Source organism: Thermobia domestica, chromosome 3 (genome assembly GCF_964235325.1).
Source record: "Thermobia domestica chromosome 3, izTheDome1.hap1.1, whole genome shotgun sequence".
In the NCBI taxonomy this organism is placed as follows: domain Eukaryota; kingdom Metazoa; phylum Arthropoda; class Insecta; order Zygentoma; family Lepismatidae; genus Thermobia; species Thermobia domestica.
In genome coordinates, this window is record NC_137456.1 from 190,036,168 (window position 1) to 190,058,503 (window position 22,336).

The following is a 22,336-nucleotide window of genomic DNA, read 5'->3' on the forward strand; positions in this document are numbered from 1 at the left end:
TCATCAGAAGTCTATTTCATTGCGCAATAAAAGAGTTCTTTCATCTTATTAACAGGCGGATTGCAAATGGTCAATAAATTGTTAATTTAAATTGTTATAAATAAATATTTAACCATTTTACGAACAGAACTATATAGAACATGACGAGTGCTACTCAGAACTCTTATCAGAACTCTATTTCGTTGCAAAATAAAAGAATTCTGTCACCTTGCCGGCTCGCGATTGGCCCAAAAATTGTTAATTTTAATTGTTATAAATAAATATTTAACCATTTTACGAACAGAACTTAATAGAACTTGAAGAATGCTACTCACAAGTCTCATCAGAACTTGCGAAATAAAACATTTCTAAAAGCACTCGTCAAGGTCTATAAAGTTCTGTTCGTAGAGTTTTTAAACCTTATCTATAACAATTTAAATTAACAATTTATGTGCCACTCGCGAACCGACTGTGAACAAGGTAATCGAAGTCTTTCATTTCGCAATTGAAAAGAGTTCTGATGAGAGTTCTGAGTAGTACTCGTCAAGTTCTATATAGTTCTGTTCGTATAATGGTTAAATTTTTATTTATAACAATTTAAAATAAATTTATGGACCATTTGCGAACCAACAATGAACAAGCTGATAGAACTATTTTATTTCGTAATGAAATACAGTTCTGACGAGAGTGCTGAGTACCATCCGTCAAGTTCTATAAAGGTCTGTTCGTAGAACGTTTAAACCTTTATTTATAACAATTTAAGTTAACAATTTATAATGGTTAAATCTTTATTTGTAAAATTTAAATGAACAATTTATGGGCAAATCGCGAACCGACTGTAAACCAGGTGATAGGACTCTTTCATTTTGCAATGAAATAGAGTTCTAAAGACAGTTCTGAGTAGCACTCGTCAAGTTCTAAAAGGTTGGGTTCGTAGAATAATAGAGTTCTGATGAGAGTGTTAAGTGCTTTGATGAGAATTCTTAATAATACCCGTCAAGTTCTTTCACGTTCTGTTCGTAGAATGGTTAAATAATTATTTATAACAGCTTATATCAACAATTTATGGGCGATTAGCGAACCGACTGTGAACAAGGTGATCCAACTATCTTATTTCGTAATAAAATAGAGGTCGGATCAGAGTTTTGAGTAGCACTTGTCGATTTCTATAATGTTTTGTGTAACATTGGTTGATTTTTATTAGGCACGTGTTATACATTTGTTAATGATTTGCACCGATTGCCTGTGTGGTCAGTAGATTATGAGGAAACATTTATTTCCCATTACTCCCTTATTTTGTGACAACTCTTCTGAATTTTCATGAGCATCTTTAGAACTCTTCGAGCGCTACTAGGAACTCTAAAAAAATATACACATTTTAAGATTTTTGGTTTTGCGTGAAGTTAGCACCGAAACTTTAAAATCGTTATGAAACCTTTATTTACCTAGAACTATTGGTCTAACCTAGCAGGAACTCTAGAACTCTTTGAGTGCTACTCAGAACTCTAAAAATATATCGATTTTTTAAACTTTTGGTCGCTAACTTCACGGTGGTGTTAAACTGACATATTTCTTTCTTTTTCTTATTTAATTTAGCTTTTCCCCATTATATTTTACCTATAAGTAGAGATGCAAAAAAGCCGGCTTTTTTGAATCGATGGTTTTTTTCACATAAAAAGCCGGCTTTTTTGAATCGATGGTTTTTTTCACATAAAAAGCCGGCTTTTTTGGGAAAAAAACGAGAATTTTGGAAATTTTGGCTTTTTTCAACTTCATGATTTTTCTATCTAAATAGCTTTCTTATAGTATATTGTATAGATAGATAAAAATTCCATGACCTGAATGTGATATTTCGCTCTGAAATTCACCATCAAGATGGATGGAGAACATGTCTTACGAATTAAAGCTAACATGAAAAATGTAGTATTTGAGGGTAATTTTAGAGGCTATTTAACTTTATTTTAACTTTTGAGTTATCGACATCTTTTTCTTCTCTAGTTTGTCATCCGGGTTTCATTTCTAAGAGCTTTTAGTACTCTAGCTTCTAGCGCAAAAGTTAAACTTGCCCGTTTTTCTATTTATCCGTCAAAGCGTACGTTTTTCAATATATCCGTCAAACCGTACTTCCACATTTCTGTTATACTGTAGCTGTGAAGTGATTTAGCAATAATTTTCCGGACACAACCTTGAATACCAATTTATACAAATAATCAGTAGCGGATTTAGAAAAGTACTTTAGGAGGGTTTTTTCTGATTGTTTCGTTTCCTAAAAAGTCCTAATTTTATTTGGGAAGTGCTTGAAGTTTATGAGTACAGGCATAACTAATATTTCGTTTCGTTTATATGTTTAGCAATAATCTTCCGGATACAACTTTAAAAATCATTTTATACTGAGAATCAGTGGCGGATTTAGAAAAGTATTTGGGAAGGATTTCTTACTAATGTTTAGTTTTTTTAAACATTCGTAATTTTTATTTGACGGGAGCTTAAAGTTTATTAGTAAAGGCATAAATAATAGATATTTCGTTTGTTGCAGACATTCCGTAACTTTGGGGAACGGGCTTCAGTCCGAAAGACCGCCCCCCCTAACCTTCGCAAAACCGTCACTGCTGGTAATTAGTAATAATAACGATTTAAAAACAATAAAAGAGGAAGTCGCCCAACTCACAGTACACGCACTATTTCTACATTCACAGGTGGAATGAAGAAAAGCTTTGTCAGAATGGTCGAATGCTGGTTGAATCCCGGACTTCCCGATAGAAGCGCAAAAGCTAATCACTCAGTCATGTTTGTTGTGCAGTTGTATTTAGCTTAACTTAAATATATTCCGTAGTCTTTTTTTTTTTTTTTTTTGCGGGGGGAGTTCCGTAATGATATGCCAACTCTGCTTACTTTTGTATATAGGAGGTTAAAGAATTCTTATTATATACATTGGTTAATCCTGTGGAATCCATAATGTAAATATGTTGAAGAAAAATTGTTTGAAATATTTTTTCGAAATTCATAGTTTATTTTCGATGTTTTATATTATTATCAGCATCAACCACTAATTAAATGATTTTTTGTGTTATAGAGAAGCGATACAAAGTCTGTTTTATCAATTTAAAGCAGTATTTTGAAAAAAGCCCAAAATTTCCGAAGCAAAAAAGCAAAGCAGAAAAAACCGAGTTTTTTTCCAAAAAAGCCGGTTTTTTCCGAGCCCTTGCATCTCTACCTATAAGTAAGATTTCAATTTCATCTTAAATATATATGGTAGAGCTTTGAAAGAGATGATGAGCTTTTACATTGTAATCATAATAAATATTTAAATCAAAATTAGATGTAATTCCAGCTTAGAAACGTTAAGAGCATATTAAAGCAGTTCAAACCAATATTATTACTTCAGTTTGAATCGCAGATTAAAATTATCATGAAAAGAAATTGAATATTCATACCCTATAACTGATTTTATCGAGCTTCATTTGACATGAAGAGACAATTAAGCTAAATTAAATTAAACAATAAAATGCATTTATCCGCTGAGTTCCAAATCTTTCGGAGGGTTCCAAATCTTTCGTAACGTGTTTAAAGTTTATTCATCAGGAAGCGAGCTAAGAATCTAATGTCATAGACATGAGCTTCAAGGTAATCTTTCAAAATATGTTAAATTTGACTTCTCATCACTGCTAGACCGTTTTTGAATGTTTCATAATTTTATACTAAATTCCATGAACACTGAGGCGAAATAAGTAAAATTATGGGATTGACAGTTTGCAGTAGGCCTACCCACTATTCCAAGGCTGGCTGGGCTAATAATTACACAACCACACAAAATCTATTTCATATACAGCCATTATTAACACTGTAGTGGTCGCGTGTTCTACTATTGTAGAACTGGTGTTTTATTGTTAGCATTCTGAGCAATTGGGAACACGCTTGGCCTTGATCGGTTATGTACCTTTCTCCGCCAACCTTCTGCATATTCCAGTCTATTTTCATCGCTTGTTCTTGCATCTGCTCCGATTTGTTACATGATTTCATTAGTGTTGTACTCTTGTAGACCACGCGATTATGGGAGTAATACTTTGTTTCATATTAGTGATTTATTTTGTTTTACATTTTCACGTTATTTTTGCGGAATACGTGCTTGTATATATTTGAAATGTCAGAACGTGGCAGAGAACAAGTGCGTCTTTGGTTAGAAGGGGCAGAAAGTGACTGCGAAAGTGTATTTGGGATTGAAGACATGGAGGAGCTCAAGGAACATTTTGTTGAATGATACTAGTAGTAGCGTGATTGAATGATACTAGTAGTAGCGGAACAATTGAGTAGAGTGATACCGAAGATGTACGAGACAATATACCCGAAGAAAAAGAAAAAGTTCAAGTACAGAAAGTGTTGAATTCATGTGTCCTGCTACACCACCTCTCGACACGTGTGCGTTTCATATCGGTAGAGAGAAAAAGTAGAACCTTCTCGCTGCTATGTAGATCTCATAACTCACGAACTCCCAATTTCAATATACAGAGATTGTTCAGTCTACATTTGGCCAAATTCGACTTACCTAAAAATTTAGAAGAATCCATGGCGCCAGGTACGTAAATGCTCGATGTGTTTCCCTTGGTCCCTAACAATAACCCGACAGCGTAATTTTCACTGTAATAGGCTTCTCTGAAGAACTGGGAGGGGAATCTTGTGCCATTCCCTTTGCACAGCTTTCCAAAGTCCTTCCACAGTTGTCCAAAGTCCTTCCGTTTTCCCAAAGCCCGCTTCAGCAATCCAAACCCACAATAGTCCATAGGACTTGAATCTGGAGATTTAACAGGTACCTCATCACCTGTATACCACTTGCCTCTTCCATCTGCCTGTAGAATACGAGGGACGATCGTGAGGTATGTGATGAGGCCTTGTCCATGTGAATGCGCACCAGATTGGCGTCATTTCCGTACATTGTTGGAATCTCATGCTCGTAGATCGGCCGCATGATCTGCTCCTGAAAATACTGCAAATTTATTTTGCAGTTCTTCGCCACCCTACGAATCTTCAGTTTACCTCGGTAACAGTAGCCAGTAACGACCATTAACCCTTTTGGGAAGGATTCTTTACAGACACGGACCCACCTTCTGAAGTTCTTGGCGCCTTTCTCTCGGTGCATGATGGCTCTCGGTTTGCCGCAGTCGGAAAGGTAAATCCATGCTACATCGAACGTTACGACGTACATCCACCTTTGTTTTGCCAGATGCTGTTCGTACAGATTCAGGGCGTCACATTTTCGTTCCTTTTCGTGGGCATCCGTGAGAAGATGGCCGCGAGCTTTCATGACTTTTTCCAGCTTGAGTTGATGGCGTAACGTCCGGCTCACAGTCCCCAAAGACACGTCAAGACGATTAGCCATACATTTTTGTGTTGGCGGATTTTCTTGTATTGCCATTTTGCGAAGCTTCCTCTGTATGCTGAAGGTGGCCTTGGTGCATTCCTGTTTCCTAGGCAACTTCGTTGGTGATCCAAATGGTGGAGCTTTGTTGCCCTTGTAATTTTTAGTAACATTTTTTATTCCGCTTAAACTGATGTTGCAACCATTCTTCTTGCACTGTTTTCTAATTACAGAAACACTAAAGTGGGCGTCATAAAGAGCTGCAAAATAGCCTTCCCAAAACCGGCTTAGTTTGGGCGGCATTTTGGTCACAGAGCGGAAACCCACACACTTGGGAACAAATTTAACACAACACTCACAACAATGGTAATGTTTTGTGCGTTATTGTCGTCCGCGCGGAAAAACAACTCCGTTCCCAGGAAGCCATTGCACAACACTGCAGGACACCACGAGCCAGGTCGCGTGAGTCCATTCTGCCGGGGAGGGGGAAGGAACGAAATCGGCCAAACGTAGGCTGAACAACCTCTGTAATACCAGGTTTTCATAGGCTTGGCCCATAAGGCATTATTTCTGTCTAACTGATGATGAGTTGATCTTGAACGTAGCTAGTGGTAATACTCTTAATATATGTAGAGCTAATAAGAACAATGAGAATGTCAGACGCAAAAATTTCCTACAGGATCTAATTTTTGAGTTGATAAAAGCAGCAATAAGCCAAGGTTTAGCCATGGAATCTTTGCCAAAAAAGCTTCCACGCTGAGGAAAACTTTTGTGCTTGGCTTCAGCGAAGGTGTTTCATTACCACAAGACAGCTTCCGGGGTAGGAAAATGCTTCCTTTGTTGCCATTCTCGCAACAAATCAACAAGAAAAAACTTGTGGAAAATACCACAGATGGGTGTGCCCAGACCACCGAAAAAGCGAGTGTTACGATTGCTTGGAATAGACAATCATTCAAAAAGAGTACATCAAATCATTCCACCTGTATGATGTATCATAGAAGAAGGTTTATGCTGTTATTTCAAGACTTATACTGAAACACTTGTTTGTTTTCAGTTCAACATTGTTATATGTTAAATAAAATACCAAATGGTTATTTTTGTCAATATTTTTGTATTAATCAAATAAAAAAAATTAAAATATTTTAAAACGTGTGTAATACTATAAGTAACATATCCAAGACCGAATATTGCTAAAAATCATATCGCTACAAAAAATACTGGTGTTCTAAAATAGTAGAAAGCGAGATCACTCACATAACGGTGGAGGGCGCAACCAAGGCAGTGTTAAACACTTCATTTTCAAAAACTTGTTCTTACAACAACTATATTGATTTCCTAATTAAATTCAATTTATAGGTAATTCTGTCTTACATAGCAGCTAATACTCATGCTATAAAATATAAAACAAGTAAACATTCAATATAAAAAATAAGAAAAGTAAGATATTACAGATTACTGGAATTCAAATTTTAGCAGTATATATTTTCTATAATTGCCTAAATTGCTTTATAAAAGTCCACATTATGAATTACACTAACTATATAAATGAAATATGCAAGCATATGTGTTTTTTCTCTCTCTCTCTCTCTGTATATATATATATATATATATATATATACAGGGTGGTCGTGCATGAATGTCGGAAAATTCGGGAGATGATTCTATAGGTAAAAACAAGCAAAAAATGTCATATGAACATTGGGTGAATGCGGCTTCGTTTGGACGCTAGAGGCGTCTGAAATGTCACCTTCCGAGGCGGCAATTTGCAATATCTCAAGAACGGAGAGAAATACGAATGTCGGGTCAAAACATATCAAAGGAAACCCTATCCTAAGAATCCAATTATGCATAAGTAATGGCGAAACAGTGGCGGCGTTAGAGGAGGGCACAAAGAAAGTGAATAAAACATGGAGAAAAGTGAAAAATTTACAGTAAAAAATTGTAGGAGGGGATGTTACTTGGAACATGCAACAACAAATGTTAATGAACAAAGGCAACAATGGCTACGCTGTAGGGACACTATGAGAGGTGGAATGTTGAAATACAGTATCATTTTAACGGAGAGAAATAGGAATGTCGGGTGAAAAGATATCAAAGGAAATCCCATCCGAAGAATCCAATTATGTATAAGTGATGGCGAAACAGTGGTGGCGCCAGGGGAAGCATAAAGAAAGTGAATGAAATGCGGAGAAAAGTGAACAATTTACACTGACAAACTGTAGGAGCGGATGTTATATGGAACATGCGGCAACAAATGTTAATGAACAAAGGCAACAATGGCTACGCTGTAGGGACACTATGAGAGGTGGAATGATGAAATACAGTATCATTTTAACGGAGAGAAATAGGAATGTCGGGTGAAAAGATATCAAAGGAAATCCCATCCGAAGAATCCAATTATGCACACGTACTGCGGAACAGTGGCGGCGCATGGGAGCTGCAAAGAAACTCTTAAACACTTTTAGTGATGAAACGTGCAGATCGTAAAAAACACGTATGGAAGATAAGACCCAGTGTACTGTAAAAACAAGAGGTATTGTACTTACCATGGTCAACATGATGCCATTCTATAGCAGCTGTTCAATATGTCCTCCTTGTTCTTCGAGACAGACAGTTAAACGATGGCGTAAGGATTCTCTGACTGGTGCCAATATCGCTGGCGTTTGCCGTAATGTCGCAAATGCATCACATACACGCTGGCGAAGATCTTCAACATCATGCAGGGGCCGTGTATACACGAGACTCTTCACGTAACCCCACAGGAAAAAATCTAGGGTATTCAGGTCGGGTGAACGTGGGGGTCATACTTGTCTTCCACCACGACCTATCCACCTGCGTGGAAATGTTTTGTTCAGATATGCACGAATGGTGTGACATGAGTGGGCAGGGGAGCCATCATGCATAAACCACATACACTGTCGTGTCCTCAATGGCACATCTTCAAGTAGAATAGGTAGGTTCTGAGTCAGAAACTGGAGATACGATATTGTGTTCAATCGCTGTGGTAAGAAGTGTAGTCCCACAACGTTGTCGCCAATAGTACCAGCCCATACATGCAATTGGAAACGCTGTTTATGCTTCGTCTCTACAATTGCATGCGGGTTGTTGAGTGCCTATCGATGGTCATTGTGGAAATTTGTGATACCATTCCGTGTGAATAATGCCTCATCCGAGAACAATACCTGTGTTAGAAAGGCTGGTGATACACGGCAGCGGCGGTATAACCAACGACAGAAACATCGTCGGGTTTCATAGTCACCATCGTATAACGCATGCGTTCGTTGTACGTGGTATGGTCTGAGATTAGTACTATGCAAGATGCTTAGCACAACTTGATGCGAAACTTGTTCCTGATTTGGTATTCGTCGGGTACTAATACTCGGGTTCCGTGTCACATGTCGGAGTACCCTCTCTTCCAGTGGGGGTGTTCGAACGCGTCATCTTCTCGGAATGTCTGTGTTGGGAAGGAATGACACAGTGTCCCGCAATCACTGATGAATACGAATAAACATCCCCGGTGCTGGAATTTGTCGATCTGGGTAGCGTTCCGCATATAACCTACATGTTTCTTCAAAATTACCTTCCGCTAAGCCGTACATCAAATGCATATCTGCAATTTCGGCGTTAGTGTATACTACCCTATTCATTGTGGTGCATTATACATAGCACTTGTCCGTCCCGCGCTTGTCAACATCAACACTGTTTTTACACGACACAAATTAAACCACATTTACATACACATGGATCACTGCCCTGCCGGTAGAGTGTAGCAATAAAACGCTTGTGCTGTTACTGTCATTGCCCCATTCAGTACGAAGGAACTGTGCGCTGTCCTCTGCACCTTCGATGCGAAAGCTCTCGTTTCCCACGCTTTCACTACTCCTACAACTAACTCTACTACGCGACGTTCTGCACGCCCCCTTGTTCCACCTACTGTAGCTATACGCCCTCTGTCATCGGATATGTATCATACAGTACACCAAGAGTTGTATTCCTTGTTTTCTGGTTGCTCCTCCTGGCGCCGCCACTGTTTCGCCATCACTTATACATAATTGGATTCTTCGGATGGGATTTCCTTTGATATCTTTTGACCCGACATTCCTATTTCTCACCATTACAAAGATACTGTATTCCTACAATCCGCCTCCCATAATGTCCCTACAGACTAGCCGTTGTTGCCTTTGTTCATTAACATTTGTTGTTGCATGTTCCAAGTAACATCCCCTCCTACAATTTTTAAGTGTAAATTTTTCACTTTTCTCCATGTTTTATTCACTTTCTTTGTGCCCTCCTCTAACGCCGCCACTGTTTCGCCATTACTTATGCATAATTGGATTCTTAGGATAGGGTTTCCTTTGATATGTTTTGACCCGACATTCGTATTTCTCTCCGTTCTTGAGATATTGCAAATTGCCGCCTCGGAAGGTGACATTTCAGACGCCTCTAGCGTCCAAACGAAGCCGCATTCACCCAATGTTCATATGACATTTTTTGCTTGTTTTTACCTGTAGATTCATCTCCCGACTTTTCCGACATTCATGCACGACCACCCTATATATATATATATATATATATATATATATATATATATATATATATATATATATATATATATATATATATATATATATATATATATAAATGAGGAATAGGTATCAGGAACATGAATGATTTTTATTTTGGACGTGTGGTTTCAGGCATTCCACTCATAAATATGTTCTCATTTTATAAGTGTTAACGTTCCTCATTTTAATGGTTTCGTATATAAATGATGGGCATAGCGAATAAATGTGACAGCTTTGAAACGTGACAGTTCACCTGGTCTTGTTTTTTCAAGCACCTCAAAGTAGACATTAATAATTTAAAAAAATGTTTCCTGTATTAGTATAATAAAACTTTCCGTACTCAGGCTCGAACCGCCGCCCTTCGATTCAATAATTTCAACACATTACTAAATCTGCTTCACCACGGAGGCAACTTACGAGCCACTGCTTTGCAATATTTCAAATGGAATTGCTCCAAGCAAAGATTTACACTTGGGCTTTTAAATAGCGATTTTCTGTCTTTTTCAGTAATTTCGACTTAGATGTTGATTGATTTTGCACATTGGAACTGTGCATGAAGTGTGAATTGCATATTCAACGCAGAAATACATAGCTTTATGTTCTGATCTTTACACTATACATATGTATCTTTGTGAGTGTTCCTAATACCTGTGCAGTGTGTGGAGTCATTTTCCCTCCAATTTTCCCCGGAATACTCTCCGCGTAATTATTTGGCTGACTAAGGTTTCATACCAATATAGTTTTTTTACTTATAATTTTCTTATTTTTCTTTATCTTTTCTGAAAAATTATAAATAATTATTGATTACTACACTGCTTTGTTAAAGAAAGCTCAAACAAGTAATAATATATGAAGAAAACTGAGTTATTAACGAAAATGTGGAAGTTACATATATGCGAATATTTTTTGCGAAGGACTTGGAACGTATTTGGAAAAAATATGCTTTTACATACTGTTTAGTCCTAACTTGTTTATTTAAATTGTTTAGTTTTGTTTAAAGATGTTTGTTCAATGTAACTTGTTAGCTGTAGAAGAAGAAGAAGAAGAAGAAGAAAGGGTAGTTGCTTGTTGAAACTGTGTATAGCAGCAGTGTGTGAGTGAGCGCGTAGCCTATAGCTGCAACATCGTAGTGTTCAATGTGCATTTTATTTTAACTAGGGAATTGTAAGAAATATTAACAATATTATTAAATCGAACTATTACAGAACGAACCAGCGTTTGTGTGATACAGTCCATCATAAAGATTTGGTCCTCCTGACCAGATGTTAATACGTGTTTATGTGTTTTATGTGACCTACGTGCTAAGACGTGTGTTAACAAGGCCCACACACGGTCCAAGGTTTGCGCAAACAAGGCTGTTTGTGCAAACAGTTTGACCGTGTGTGGCGATTTATGAACTGTTTGTGCAAACGTTTGTGCAAACATTTTCCACATCGAACTCGTTCGAAAATTGTTTACACGAACATGATGTTTGCGCAAACACGTGGACCGTGTATGGGAATGTTTGTGCAAACACGAGCTTTATTTCCGAGTAGGAATCCTAGTGTACAGACGATTATTTCTTGCGCTATGGCGTCAATGAATAGGAATCAAGAATTCTGGCGAGAATTTATTGACCTTTATAGAAATTTACCTGAACTGTGGAAGGTAAAGAGTGAAGATTATAAAAACAGGAATTTGAAAAATGCGGCATATGAGAAGTTAGTGAATAAAATGAAGGAAATAGATCAAACGGCGGACAGAGAGTCAGTGAGGAATAAAATCAATTCACTTCGTTCTGTATACCGAAGAGAACTAAAGAAGATAAATGCAAGTACAAGATCTGGAAGTGGAACAGATGACGTGTATGTACCCTCGTTGTAGTATTTTTCCCATATGGACTTTCTGAGAGACCAGGAAATGCAATTATCCGGTATTTCGACCTTGGATGAAATAATTGATGTGGAAGAAACACTTTCATTTAATATAAGTAGTGGTAAATTTGTGCATATGTTATGATAGATATTTTCATTTGTGACCTTGTTCTCAACCAAAAAAAAAAAAAAAAAAAAGACATAGGGTGATATCAATAAAAATAAGTAACTACTCCTGAGAAGTCCTGCTCGAGAATCGGAGTATCTACACCTGGAGTAATCTCCTCCCTCAATTTCGTATCAATAAAGCAAGCCACTACTCAGGTCTAGTCTGCTCCAGATTTATGAACGTTTACTCGCGCTTCCTCTGCACGTAGCACTGAGTGGTATCAATAAAAGAAGTGATTACTCATTTCTCCCATTCATCGCGCAGTCATTTCGTTGTTTTTAACCTATGGCGTGTATCTTAAAAGCCATGAAACGGGCAAGTAGCAACGATAGCTTCAATCAAAGTGCATTTGTGGATATTCTAAAAGAGTTTGCAGTGGTACTTTCAAAGTCACAGCTACCAGAAAGTAAACGAAGGAAAGCCGAAACTTTGAAGGTAATTACAGTGAAATGCAACGAAATATCAAATACATCTACGACTGAGACACAAATTCAAAAGAGAATCTTTAATATTCAAGCGAGAATAAAACAAAAATAAAAAAGAAGAAAAAATAAAAAAATAAAAAAAACGGGAAAGAAGAAAGTAATATTGAAACCATGGGAATGAACCTATTTGAGCTGACGGATGTTGATTGTAATCCAGCAATATCAAGATTAACACGACAAGCGCATATCACGTGTTGTCCAAGGTCTTTGTAGATTGTTTGGCTTTAAGAACGAAATCAGACACTTGGCTCCTTTGTTTTCTTTTTAATAAAGTCCAGCCACCCACGTCATAAATCACGTCCATCTGATTGCATTTTCCACACCATACGTGTCCCCTTTCGCCTTGACATAAACAAAATACATTCTCATGTATACACCCTTTCTATCAACGTTGAGTTGAGTTGATTATTAGTTTAACGTCCTTTTCAGTAGCGTGCCTATATGAGACAGAACCCACTGATTAACGTGGAATCCAAACCACATGAGCTCCTGCCGGGAATCGAACGCGGGTCTCCTATGCCAAAGGCATGTACGCTAACCGCTTAGCCACGAAATAGCTCTTCCTATTAACGTATTACTCTCCAAAATACTAGGTTTCTTTAATGCCACTTATGTATAGTCAAGTGCTACGATAGCCTAGCACCCAGAAATGTATATTGTTCTTGCCACTCTGCCTTTGCTGTTTGTATATTACGCACACTTCCGGAAACAATCCATTTTCAGGTAGTCATAGACAGTATTTTGAGCCACGCCAGAATCCCCTGACAATCCGACCTGGAATCCCGGATCACTCACGTAACGCAAGAAAACCAAGGGCACCGATTTCTCTGTAAATGGGGCGGGGGAGGGCATTCAGATGCAGAAGGTATATATATATATCAGGATTTTAAGACAAATTGCACTCTAATTATGCCAAATATTGTATATTCATAAATACAATAGGAGGCCCACATGAGCTTTGGGGGGCCCGGGCCCCCACAGGATCGGCGCCCTTGAAGAAAACCCGCATCTTTTCATCATTACGTAGTCCACCACCCCGAATTTCGGTTGATTCTCCTTAAAAAATGTTGTGCTAATCACTACATTTTCTTTCATAAACTTATAATGCTTTTTGTAATCTCCATTTCCAACATTTCTATGCAGTTTATAAGTTTTTCTACGTAGTAAAACAATCATATACTCTGCCATATTTCTCACGGAGTCACCTATTTAGCTTGCTCCACAAATTTGGAGAAGTTACTAGCATCACAGAGGAGTCTTTGATTTTTATTGATATCAAACGCGTAGTAGTTACTCGGCTCGAGAACAGAGGTGTCGTTACTTCAAAAGGGCGGGGCTTCTCCGAGGTCAGCCGAGACGACTAGTGCTCAGTTCTCTTTTTATTGATACCAATGCGAGTAACTACTTCAAAATTGGGCGTAATGAGTAACTTCTCCGTTTTATTGATATCACCCATAGTCTTCATTCTTCACACCGCACCATTTTAAACGTGCATGTTGGTAACAACAGTCGTTGTGCTGCTAACTTCAATAGTTTTTGGAGTTCGCGCCTTCGCGGCCGTCGGTGGGGCCGAAGGGGGGCTGGGATCAACACCGAAGCGCGGGAGTTCCAGCAATGACATGATTGATAATCTGCATGACATCACGTAACAGGCATTTTTCAGCGCCCAACGCCACCGATCATACCTCCACTGAGCATAGCAGCACGCGGAGTTTTGTTGCATTCGTACAAAAGATTTTGTGTTCTAGTTGATAAGATAAAAAAAAAATCCTTGACTGAATGACTGCAGACCCATTTTGCAAGCAGCTTGTTACAAACAGTCGCTTTGTCATTTCATCAAGCAATGAGCTCACCAACACCAAGCGACAAATTTCGTCTACTCTAGTACCCAATAACATCTGCCAGGGTGAAAAACTTGGTCAGACAAAGGTCATAAGCTGACATTGCCAGACTAAAGTCTAAATTAGAGCAATCTTACGAAAAAAAAAAACGTAGGGTAGGCAGTGGCGGAGCTACTGCCTCTGCAACGGCAGGGAGGCCCAAGACGTAAGGAGACCCTGATTATATGTGTTTTATTTTAGTCAGACATGAAATCGCAATCAAGAAAAATAATTTTTGTTACTTCCGTTGAAAACTATACGCACTATTTTACCCTAAGATTATTGGTTTTGAGCGGGTATAACACCTGATTTTGTCATTCCTGATGTGATCAAAGTTAGGGAAAAAGATATCTTTATTTTTCTGAGTAAGTTTAGAACTACTTTCGGAACAGTTACAGTCCATTTGGCTACAAGTCTGAGGTAAATTTAATATATTACAAAATTTATTTGAAATCAAATTAGATTTCACAACAGTATATGCGTATGTAACTCGTAATCAAAAGATCATGAAGAAAATAAGTAACATAATATTTTTCCAGAACTGTCAGTGTCAATCAGCCGTGTACACATACATATCCTCGTTGAATTATAACAGTGTAACAATCATGAAAACTCCATTCACATATATTATATTCAGTTTTAAACAATTAGTAAATAGTCCTAATTCAAAGTAGCGGTAATATTCTGATTATTACATGTAGTTACTCGTGTTTACATGGTGTCATTCATTGCCTAACTTTGAATGTCTGTGTTGGAAAGAAACATGAAATGCTTAAATTGTTTTATAGGTCCTAATAAGTCCTGGCAAGATTTTTCTGTATCTGTGTGTGGGAGGGGAGGGCTGATTTTGAAGTTCCGCCACTGAGGGTAGGTGTTATTTATATAGCCTACTATACATTAACGTTAAACAAGCTGCTTCAGTGGACATGCTTACGCGATTAAACTTAAAATTGAACTGAAGTTTGTGCAAACAGTTGTATCGTGTGTGGCCGAGTGTTTGCGCAAACACGATGTTTGCGCAAACAAGGCTGTTTGTGCAAACAGTTTGACCGTGTGTGGCGATGTATGAACTGTTTGCGCAATCGTTTGTGCAAACATTTTCCACATCGAACTCGTTCGAAAATTGTTTACACGAACATGATGTTTGCGCAAACACGTGGACCGTGTATGGGAATGTTTGTGCAAACACGAGCTTTATTTCCGAGTAGGAACCTAGTGTACAGACGCTTATTTCTTGCGCTATGGCGTCAATGAATAGAAATCAAAAATTCTGTCGAGAATTTATTGACCTTTATCGAAATTTACCTGAACTGTGGAAGGTAAAGAGTGAAGATTATAAAAACAGGAATTTGAAAAATGCGGCATATGAGAAGTTATTGCAGATTTCAGATGAGAAACGACATGGCCTTGTGTTGGCTTCACACGGCGTCCAATTGGCATTGAGTGGTGTTGACAGTTCGCGACAAGCAGTTCTGCACGCTGTCTTCTCGCGCTACTGCGAATCTTGACAATATCACAGGCGCTACTTAGAAATATTGTACTAGCACATTAACTGCTCACTTTAGGAAGTAGAGAAAAGAATTACGAACACACACGTGAAAACTACATCTTTCTATGTCAACTGGTTGTCATGATACACTCTTTGAAAGGTTTCCATATAAAACAATTAGTGAAACGAGCGTTAGAGTCCCGCGTCTAATTTCCAGTGGATTTTTTTTTTTTTTCGATTTGCAAATAGAACTTACAACTTTTATTACAGGATAATCAGGGGTGTAGCCACCAAGTTGTTCTAGGAGAACATTACTTTCAGGGGGAGGCAAGCTTTTCACATATTAAAAGCAGAACAAATTACTTCTTTCACAACATGAAAGCATTTTAACTTACCATACATACATACATACTGTGCACATATTATATTTTCACAATGCTTCCTTATCAAAAGACGGATCGTGACAGTACTGAAGTTAAAAACCGGAGTGTAAAAGATGAATCAATAAGCTATTCATAAGAAAATAAATGCTGTTTATAGCAGTCTGTTTATCTGACTTTGTGTTTATGTAGGTTAAAATACTAAAGAGGGAAAAAAAAACGAAAAAATATTAACTCCGATATTATTATGCAATAATATAGTAGTGAGTTCACAGTGCACCCAGTTAGGGAAATGAGAATATAAAGCATATGATTAATTTTAGTTGATTCAATTAGGTATAGAAACCGTATTGATAATGATTGATTTTTTTAAAAAAATTCATATTTTATTATAAAGTCCTTCATTTGCATTAACTGTTAAATAAGTTTATTAAACATATGCCAGACGAACCTCATTTTGGAGCTGGAAATAGTTCGGAAAGACAGAGCCCCCTTTTTCCCCGTGGCTACATACCTTTGCAATCTTTGCCATCATCGTAAGAATAAAGCATGGGACGTTTGTAATTTGTTTTGAAATTTACTTCAAGATAGACCCTTTCTTATTCGACAGAAGGAACGCAGTATGTTTTCTGTTTCTTTTTTTCTTATTTTCTCCTCTATAAGGGAATCAAAAGCATCAGGCGTCTGAATGGTGTCATAAATTATCGTAACCCAAAACAAACTCGAGCATATCGAGTTGCTTAGGAATCAGATGGATGACTTTCGTGGCACCTACACGAAGAACAAGGGTGCTACTTGTTATGAAAACGGAGAAGGAAAGAAAGGGGCTAGTGTAGAATTCATCAGTGTCTCGTTGCTTTCTTTCGTGGTAGTTCGTTTATTCTCCAAAATTATAGTTGACAATGTCTTTAAGCATACCGAGTACAGCAGAAGTTTTATTTTCTGTCTTCCTTTTTTTCTTTTTCTTTCAAGTGCTACGAAGTCAAGCTCGAAGAATTATTTTTTGTGCTTACAGTTTTTGGAACCCATAAAAATAAATTTACAAGAGTCAGATGCAGACAAAGACGAAATATTAACTGACATAGATGATAGTGAAAGTAGTGCTGAAGACAAGTGTTTAGCATTTTCACTGGAAAAGTTAACATGTAAGTAATTTAGTTGCTATATATACTTCTAGGATGCACAGTCAAAATTCTTGAGTTTGCTGGAATAGCAGGCCTACATCTACATTGTGAATAATGTTGCCAATGTATGTGTCATAATCAACCACTCTTTCACCCACACCCTCTTTTTTCTTTTTGGTTTCGCGGATATTTCCGGTTCCAAAGCACAAGCAATTACTATCGCTAAACAAGCTGCTTCAGTGGACATGCTTACGCGATTAAACTCAAAATTGAACTGAAGTTTGTGCAAACAGTTGTATCGTGTGTGGTCGAGTGTTTGCGCAAACACGATGTTTGCACAAACATGATGTTTGCGCAAACCGTGGACCGTGAATGGGCCCTGTTAACAAGAAAGAAAAAACTGTGTGGGCGACGATGGAAGCTTACAATTCCCGAAAGCGTGTTTTAAAAGGTAAGGTCACTCGTGCTGAAAACTGTATAAACAATATCACAGAACAGGAAGATATTAGTGTAGTTCAGGTCTACAAAAACTAAGTGAGTGAACTGTCACGTGAAACAAATGAGCTTTTGTTTCTAGCCAGTAACTTGTGTGCCGAAGAAGATATTTATTTGGTGCAAGAAGAAGAGCTTGCTGCTATTGAAGATAGACTTACAAAGCTTAACGTGAAATTAGTGGAAGTGCAGGGTAAAATATCTCACGCTTCTTCTAGTGATGTGAATAATCAAAAAAACACAACAGAAATTCGACTTCCAAAATTGCAATTGCCATGCTTTAGCGGGAACTTAAATGATTGGATTTCGTTTCGTGATTTGTTTATCGCAGCAGTGCATAATAATGAAAAATTGACGGGTGCACAAAAACTTCAGTACTTAAAAACTAGTCTGCAAGGTGAAGCAGCAACACTTATTCAATCTATACAAATAACTGACGATAACTATAAAGAAGCTTGGGACCTGTTAAATTTAAGGTATCAAAATAAACGAGAATTAGTCACGTCCATCTTGCGGCGCTTTGTGAGTCAAGGTCAAGTGCAGCAAGAATCAGCTGGCTCGTTACGTCGGTTGTTAGATACAAGTGTTGAGTGTGTGCGATCGTTATCAGTGTTGGACATAAAAATAAACGAATGGGATCCTTTGCTTATATTTCATATAACAGAGAAGCTAGACAGTGAAACAAAAAGACAGTGGGAACTTTCATTGTCAGATAGCGAACTACCAACATTTGACCAATTGGTGAAATTCATAGATCATAGGTGTCGTGCATTAGCAAGTAGCACTTCCAATGCAAAATCAACCCCACCTAGTGAATCAAACAAGAGTAATAAAAATCAACAATAGCGCACCATGCTTCAGCTCAATTTTCGTGTTGCCAGTGCAAAAGCAAAAATCATCCTTTGCATAAATGTGATGACTTTCTTTCTCTGTCAGTTGACGAACGTCATTCCTTAGTGAAAAACAAAGCATTGTGCTTTAATTGCTTACAATCTAATCATAAACTGTCCAGTTGCAAATCAGCATCGTGTCGTGAGTGTGGCAAACGTCATCTTACTTTACTTCATTTTCCAAATAAACAGAACTCAGGTGTTTTAGTGGGGACTCATTTTTCAAGTGAAACTAATGTGCAACATGCAGTGTTATTACAAACTGCAGTAGTGATGGTGAAGGATTCATATGGTAATTTACAACCTGTGAGAGCCTTGTTAGATTCAGCCAGTGAAAAAAGCTTTGTGTCAGAAAACTGCTCACAACGGCTTGGTTTACAAAAACAGCCTGTGTGTGTACATGTTTCGGGACTGAGTTCCAGTAATGTTGCTCGGGCAAAAGGTGTTGTTAATATTGTGTTTACATCAAGTTATGATGTTAAATCAGAATTTTCTAGAGAAGCGTTAGTGTTGCCAAAGGTAACAGGTATGTTACCAAAACGGTATATTGATAAAAGCAAGCAGTGGTCGCATGTTAACAAGTTAACATTAGCAGATCCGAATTTTAATGTTCCTGACAGAATTGATCTGTTATTGGGTGCAGATATTTACCCTCAATTGCTATTGGCGGGTGTGTGTAGTGGTGTTAATGGTTCTCCCGTAGTACTGAATACCAAATTAGGATGGGTGTTGTTTGGTTCTATTGGCGACGATGAAGTGCGACGTAAAAAATTCACAGCGTCAACATATCATATCCAGTGCAACAGTGAAAGAATTTTGCAACAGTTTTGGGAATTGGAAGATATTCCTACACAAAAAATAATGTCGTCAGAAGAAAAGCAGTGTGAAATTTATTTCGAGAAGACCCATCAACGAGATGAGACAGGTAGGTTTCATGTGCAGTTACCGTTTCGTAACAACAGTGCAAGACTTGGTGAGTCACGTGAAGTGGCAATTAAACGCCTTAAGCAAGTAGAAAGTCGTTTGAAGAAGAGGCCTAAAATGCGTCAATTATATGTAGATTTTATGCATGAGTATGAGGTACTTGGGCATATGGAGATTATTCCAGAGTGAAATACTGAAACCAACCAATGAAGTGTGTTATTTACCTCATCACGCAGTGTTGAAAGATTCCAGTTCTACAACAAAACTGAGAGTAGTTTTTGATGGTAGTTGTAAAACTTCATCTAATGTGTCATTGAATGATAAGTTACTTGTCGGACCTAGGTTACAGTGTGACTTAATTCCATTACTTGTGCGTTTTAGACAACAATGTGGCATTGAAGGCTGATATTGAGAAAATGTATAGACAGGTGAGAATCCAACCCGAACATAGAGACTTCCAGCGAATTGTGTGGCGTGAAAAACCTAATCTTCCGATCAAAGATTACAGGCTTGTGACGGTAACTTATGGTACAGCTTCAGCACCATATTTAGCGGTGAAAAGTTTGCAGCAATTAGCGAAATATGAAGAAGAATCATTTCCTATCGCAGCGGCTGTAGTGATGCAAGACTTTTTTGTTGATGACTTAATCAGTGGTGCCAACTCAGTTAGTGAAGCAATTCAGTTACGAGAACAACTCAGCGTATTATTGCAGAAAGGAGGTTTTGAACTAAGAAAATGGGCATCCAATAGTCCCAACGTTTTGGACTCTGTACCTTCTCATTTGAAGCAAGCGACAAGTAGTTTAGACTTTGATAGTAGTAATTCAGTGAAAACGTTAGGAATTCAGTGGTACCCATCAAATGATGTATTTTCGTTTAATGTCAATCTTGTGTCAGTTAAGTCAGTTGTAACTAAGCGTAACATTTTATCAGAAAGTGCAAAGGTGTTCGATCCATTAGGTTTGATTTCTCCAACTACTATTATTGCGAAAATATTATTGCAAGAAATTTGGAAACTAAATTTAGAATGGGACAGTCCAGTTCCTGAATGGATTTTGAGAAAATGGAGGAATTACTACTCAGAGCTTTCTTTATTGAAAAACATCAAAATCAACAGGTGTATCACTATCACTCAAGCTACGAGAAGAGAGTTAATAGGATTCTGTGATTCTTCCGAAAAGGCCTATTGTGGAGTGGTGTATATGAGGTCTGTATCTCAAGACGGCCAAGTGAGTGTGAACATTGTTATGGGAAAAACGAAGGTTGCTCCAATCAAACAAGTGTCCTTGCCCCGATTAGAGCTCTGTGGTGCCTTGTTATTAGCTAAAATGATGAATCTCATATTAAATTCATTACGTTTGGAAGTGCATGATGTAATTGCCTATTCTGACTCTACTGTTGTGTTATCGTGGCTGAATTCGGATTCAAGCAGATGGAAAGTGTTTGTCGCGAATCGTGTAGCAAAGATTCAAACTCTTTTGCCACCAGTGAAGTGGCTCCAAGTGGATTCAAAGAATAATCCAACAGACTGTGGTTCTCGAGATTTATTACCTTCTGCCTTACTTGTACATCACTTATGGTTCTCAGGTCCAGAGTGGCTCAAAAACCCCATTCTCCCAGAGTGTAAATTATATACAGTGGATTCAAAGTTAGTGAACTAAGAGGAAAGAAAACACATAGTTTGTATGCATGTTTATGTTGATACCTCCATTATTGACAAATGTTCATCGTTGGTGAAATTTGAGCGAACTGTTGCATATTGTAAGCGCTTTAGTAATAACACTAGTTAACAAATTTAAACTTTTTGTTTGTTACATGAGAAAAATCACCTGATCTTACAGGAACTTTTTGCACTGAATTCGAATATGCACTCGGTTTCTCTACATCACGTACAGTTTTCCCGTAACAGAGGGATTTTCGGGAAATTCCCTCAAAAATTTCCCTTTTTCAGATATTTTATTTACCTAGCTCCTGTCCCCTTACATATAGTAACATAGAAATTATACCTAAGTATATCTTGATTTATATTTAATAAACCCTAGAAGTTTCGTAAAAATCACTTTGTTCTTTCTAGAGAAATAAATATATTTGTATGTATACTGTGTGCACTGTTTATTGCACCTGATAGTAATGCTTTTAGATCTCCTGAGTTGGGGTAAAAACGATTTGCTTTATTACTACAAACACAGACATAAAAATGAATAATTTACAATAGTCAACAACACACTTGTATTGCTCTCTGTAAGTTACAAACGTGTATAAAAATAGAATGTACTTCCAACGTATATTTTTTTAAAACGTACAGTATATGTATATCTTAATACATATATATACAATTCTCCAAGTTTTTTCGTTTTGTCCTGACCTAGTCCGTGATTTGCACCTGACAAAACAAGAGGCGGAACTTCTGGGATCAAGGCTCCAGCAGTGGAACTTATTGGATGCAGAAACGAACATATCAGTGTACAGGAAAAGGCATGTTCAATTTTCAAGATATTTCTCAATGCAAGATAATGTGTGCGTATGTACGGATATAAATGGGTTGATGGCGGAGCTAGGAATTCCTTACGTTCCAGAAGAATGGAGGTTATTTATCGACGCGTCAAAGGTCAGCCTTAAAGCTGTCCTTTTACATAATGGAAATAAAAAACCTTCTATACCACTTGCGCACTCAGTGAAGATTAAGGAATCCTATGACACCATGTCAACTTTGCTAAATCTTATAAATTACAAGGACCATTGTTGGCAAATAT

The 22,336-nt window shown here is 37.6% G+C and overlaps 3 protein-coding genes across 3 annotated transcripts; all 3 read left to right on the forward strand.

Moving 5' to 3' along the window:
* The first annotated feature begins 17,649 nt into the window (after window positions 1-17,649).
* Window positions 17,650-18,615, forward strand: LOC145682064 (uncharacterized). The gene is made up of 2 exons (XM_081753661.1): window positions 17,650-17,728; window positions 17,855-18,615. The coding sequence occupies exons 1-2, from the start codon at window positions 17,650-17,652 to the stop codon at window positions 18,613-18,615; spliced, it is 840 nt and encodes a 279-aa protein (XP_081609787.1).
* A 317-nt stretch (window positions 18,616-18,932) lies between these two features.
* Window positions 18,933-19,772, forward strand: LOC145682065 (uncharacterized). The gene has a single exon (XM_081753662.1). It carries the CDS (start codon window positions 18,933-18,935, stop codon window positions 19,770-19,772), a length of 840 nt encoding a protein of 279 aa, XP_081609788.1.
* A 227-nt stretch (window positions 19,773-19,999) lies between these two features.
* Window positions 20,000-21,244, forward strand: LOC145682066 (uncharacterized). Its single transcript, XM_081753663.1, has one exon. It carries the CDS (start codon window positions 20,000-20,002, stop codon window positions 21,242-21,244), a length of 1,245 nt encoding a protein of 414 aa, XP_081609789.1.
* Window positions 21,245-22,336: the final 1,092 nt, after the last annotated feature.

Excerpts from the sequence above, each read along its gene's own strand:
- LOC145682064 (XM_081753661.1), top strand. The coding sequence starts at position 17,650 with ATGGGCCCTGTTAACAAGAAAGAAAAAACTGTGTGGGCGACGATGGAA. Across the intron at positions 17,729-17,854 it reads CCGAAAGCGTGTTTTAAAAG|CCAGTAACTTGTGTGCCGAA; the intron begins GTAAGGTCACTC and ends TTTTGTTTCTAG.
- LOC145682065 (XM_081753662.1), top strand. The coding sequence starts at position 18,933 with ATGGTGAAGGATTCATATGGTAATTTACAACCTGTGAGAGCCTTGTTA.
- LOC145682066 (XM_081753663.1), top strand. The coding sequence starts at position 20,000 with ATGTATAGACAGGTGAGAATCCAACCCGAACATAGAGACTTCCAGCGA.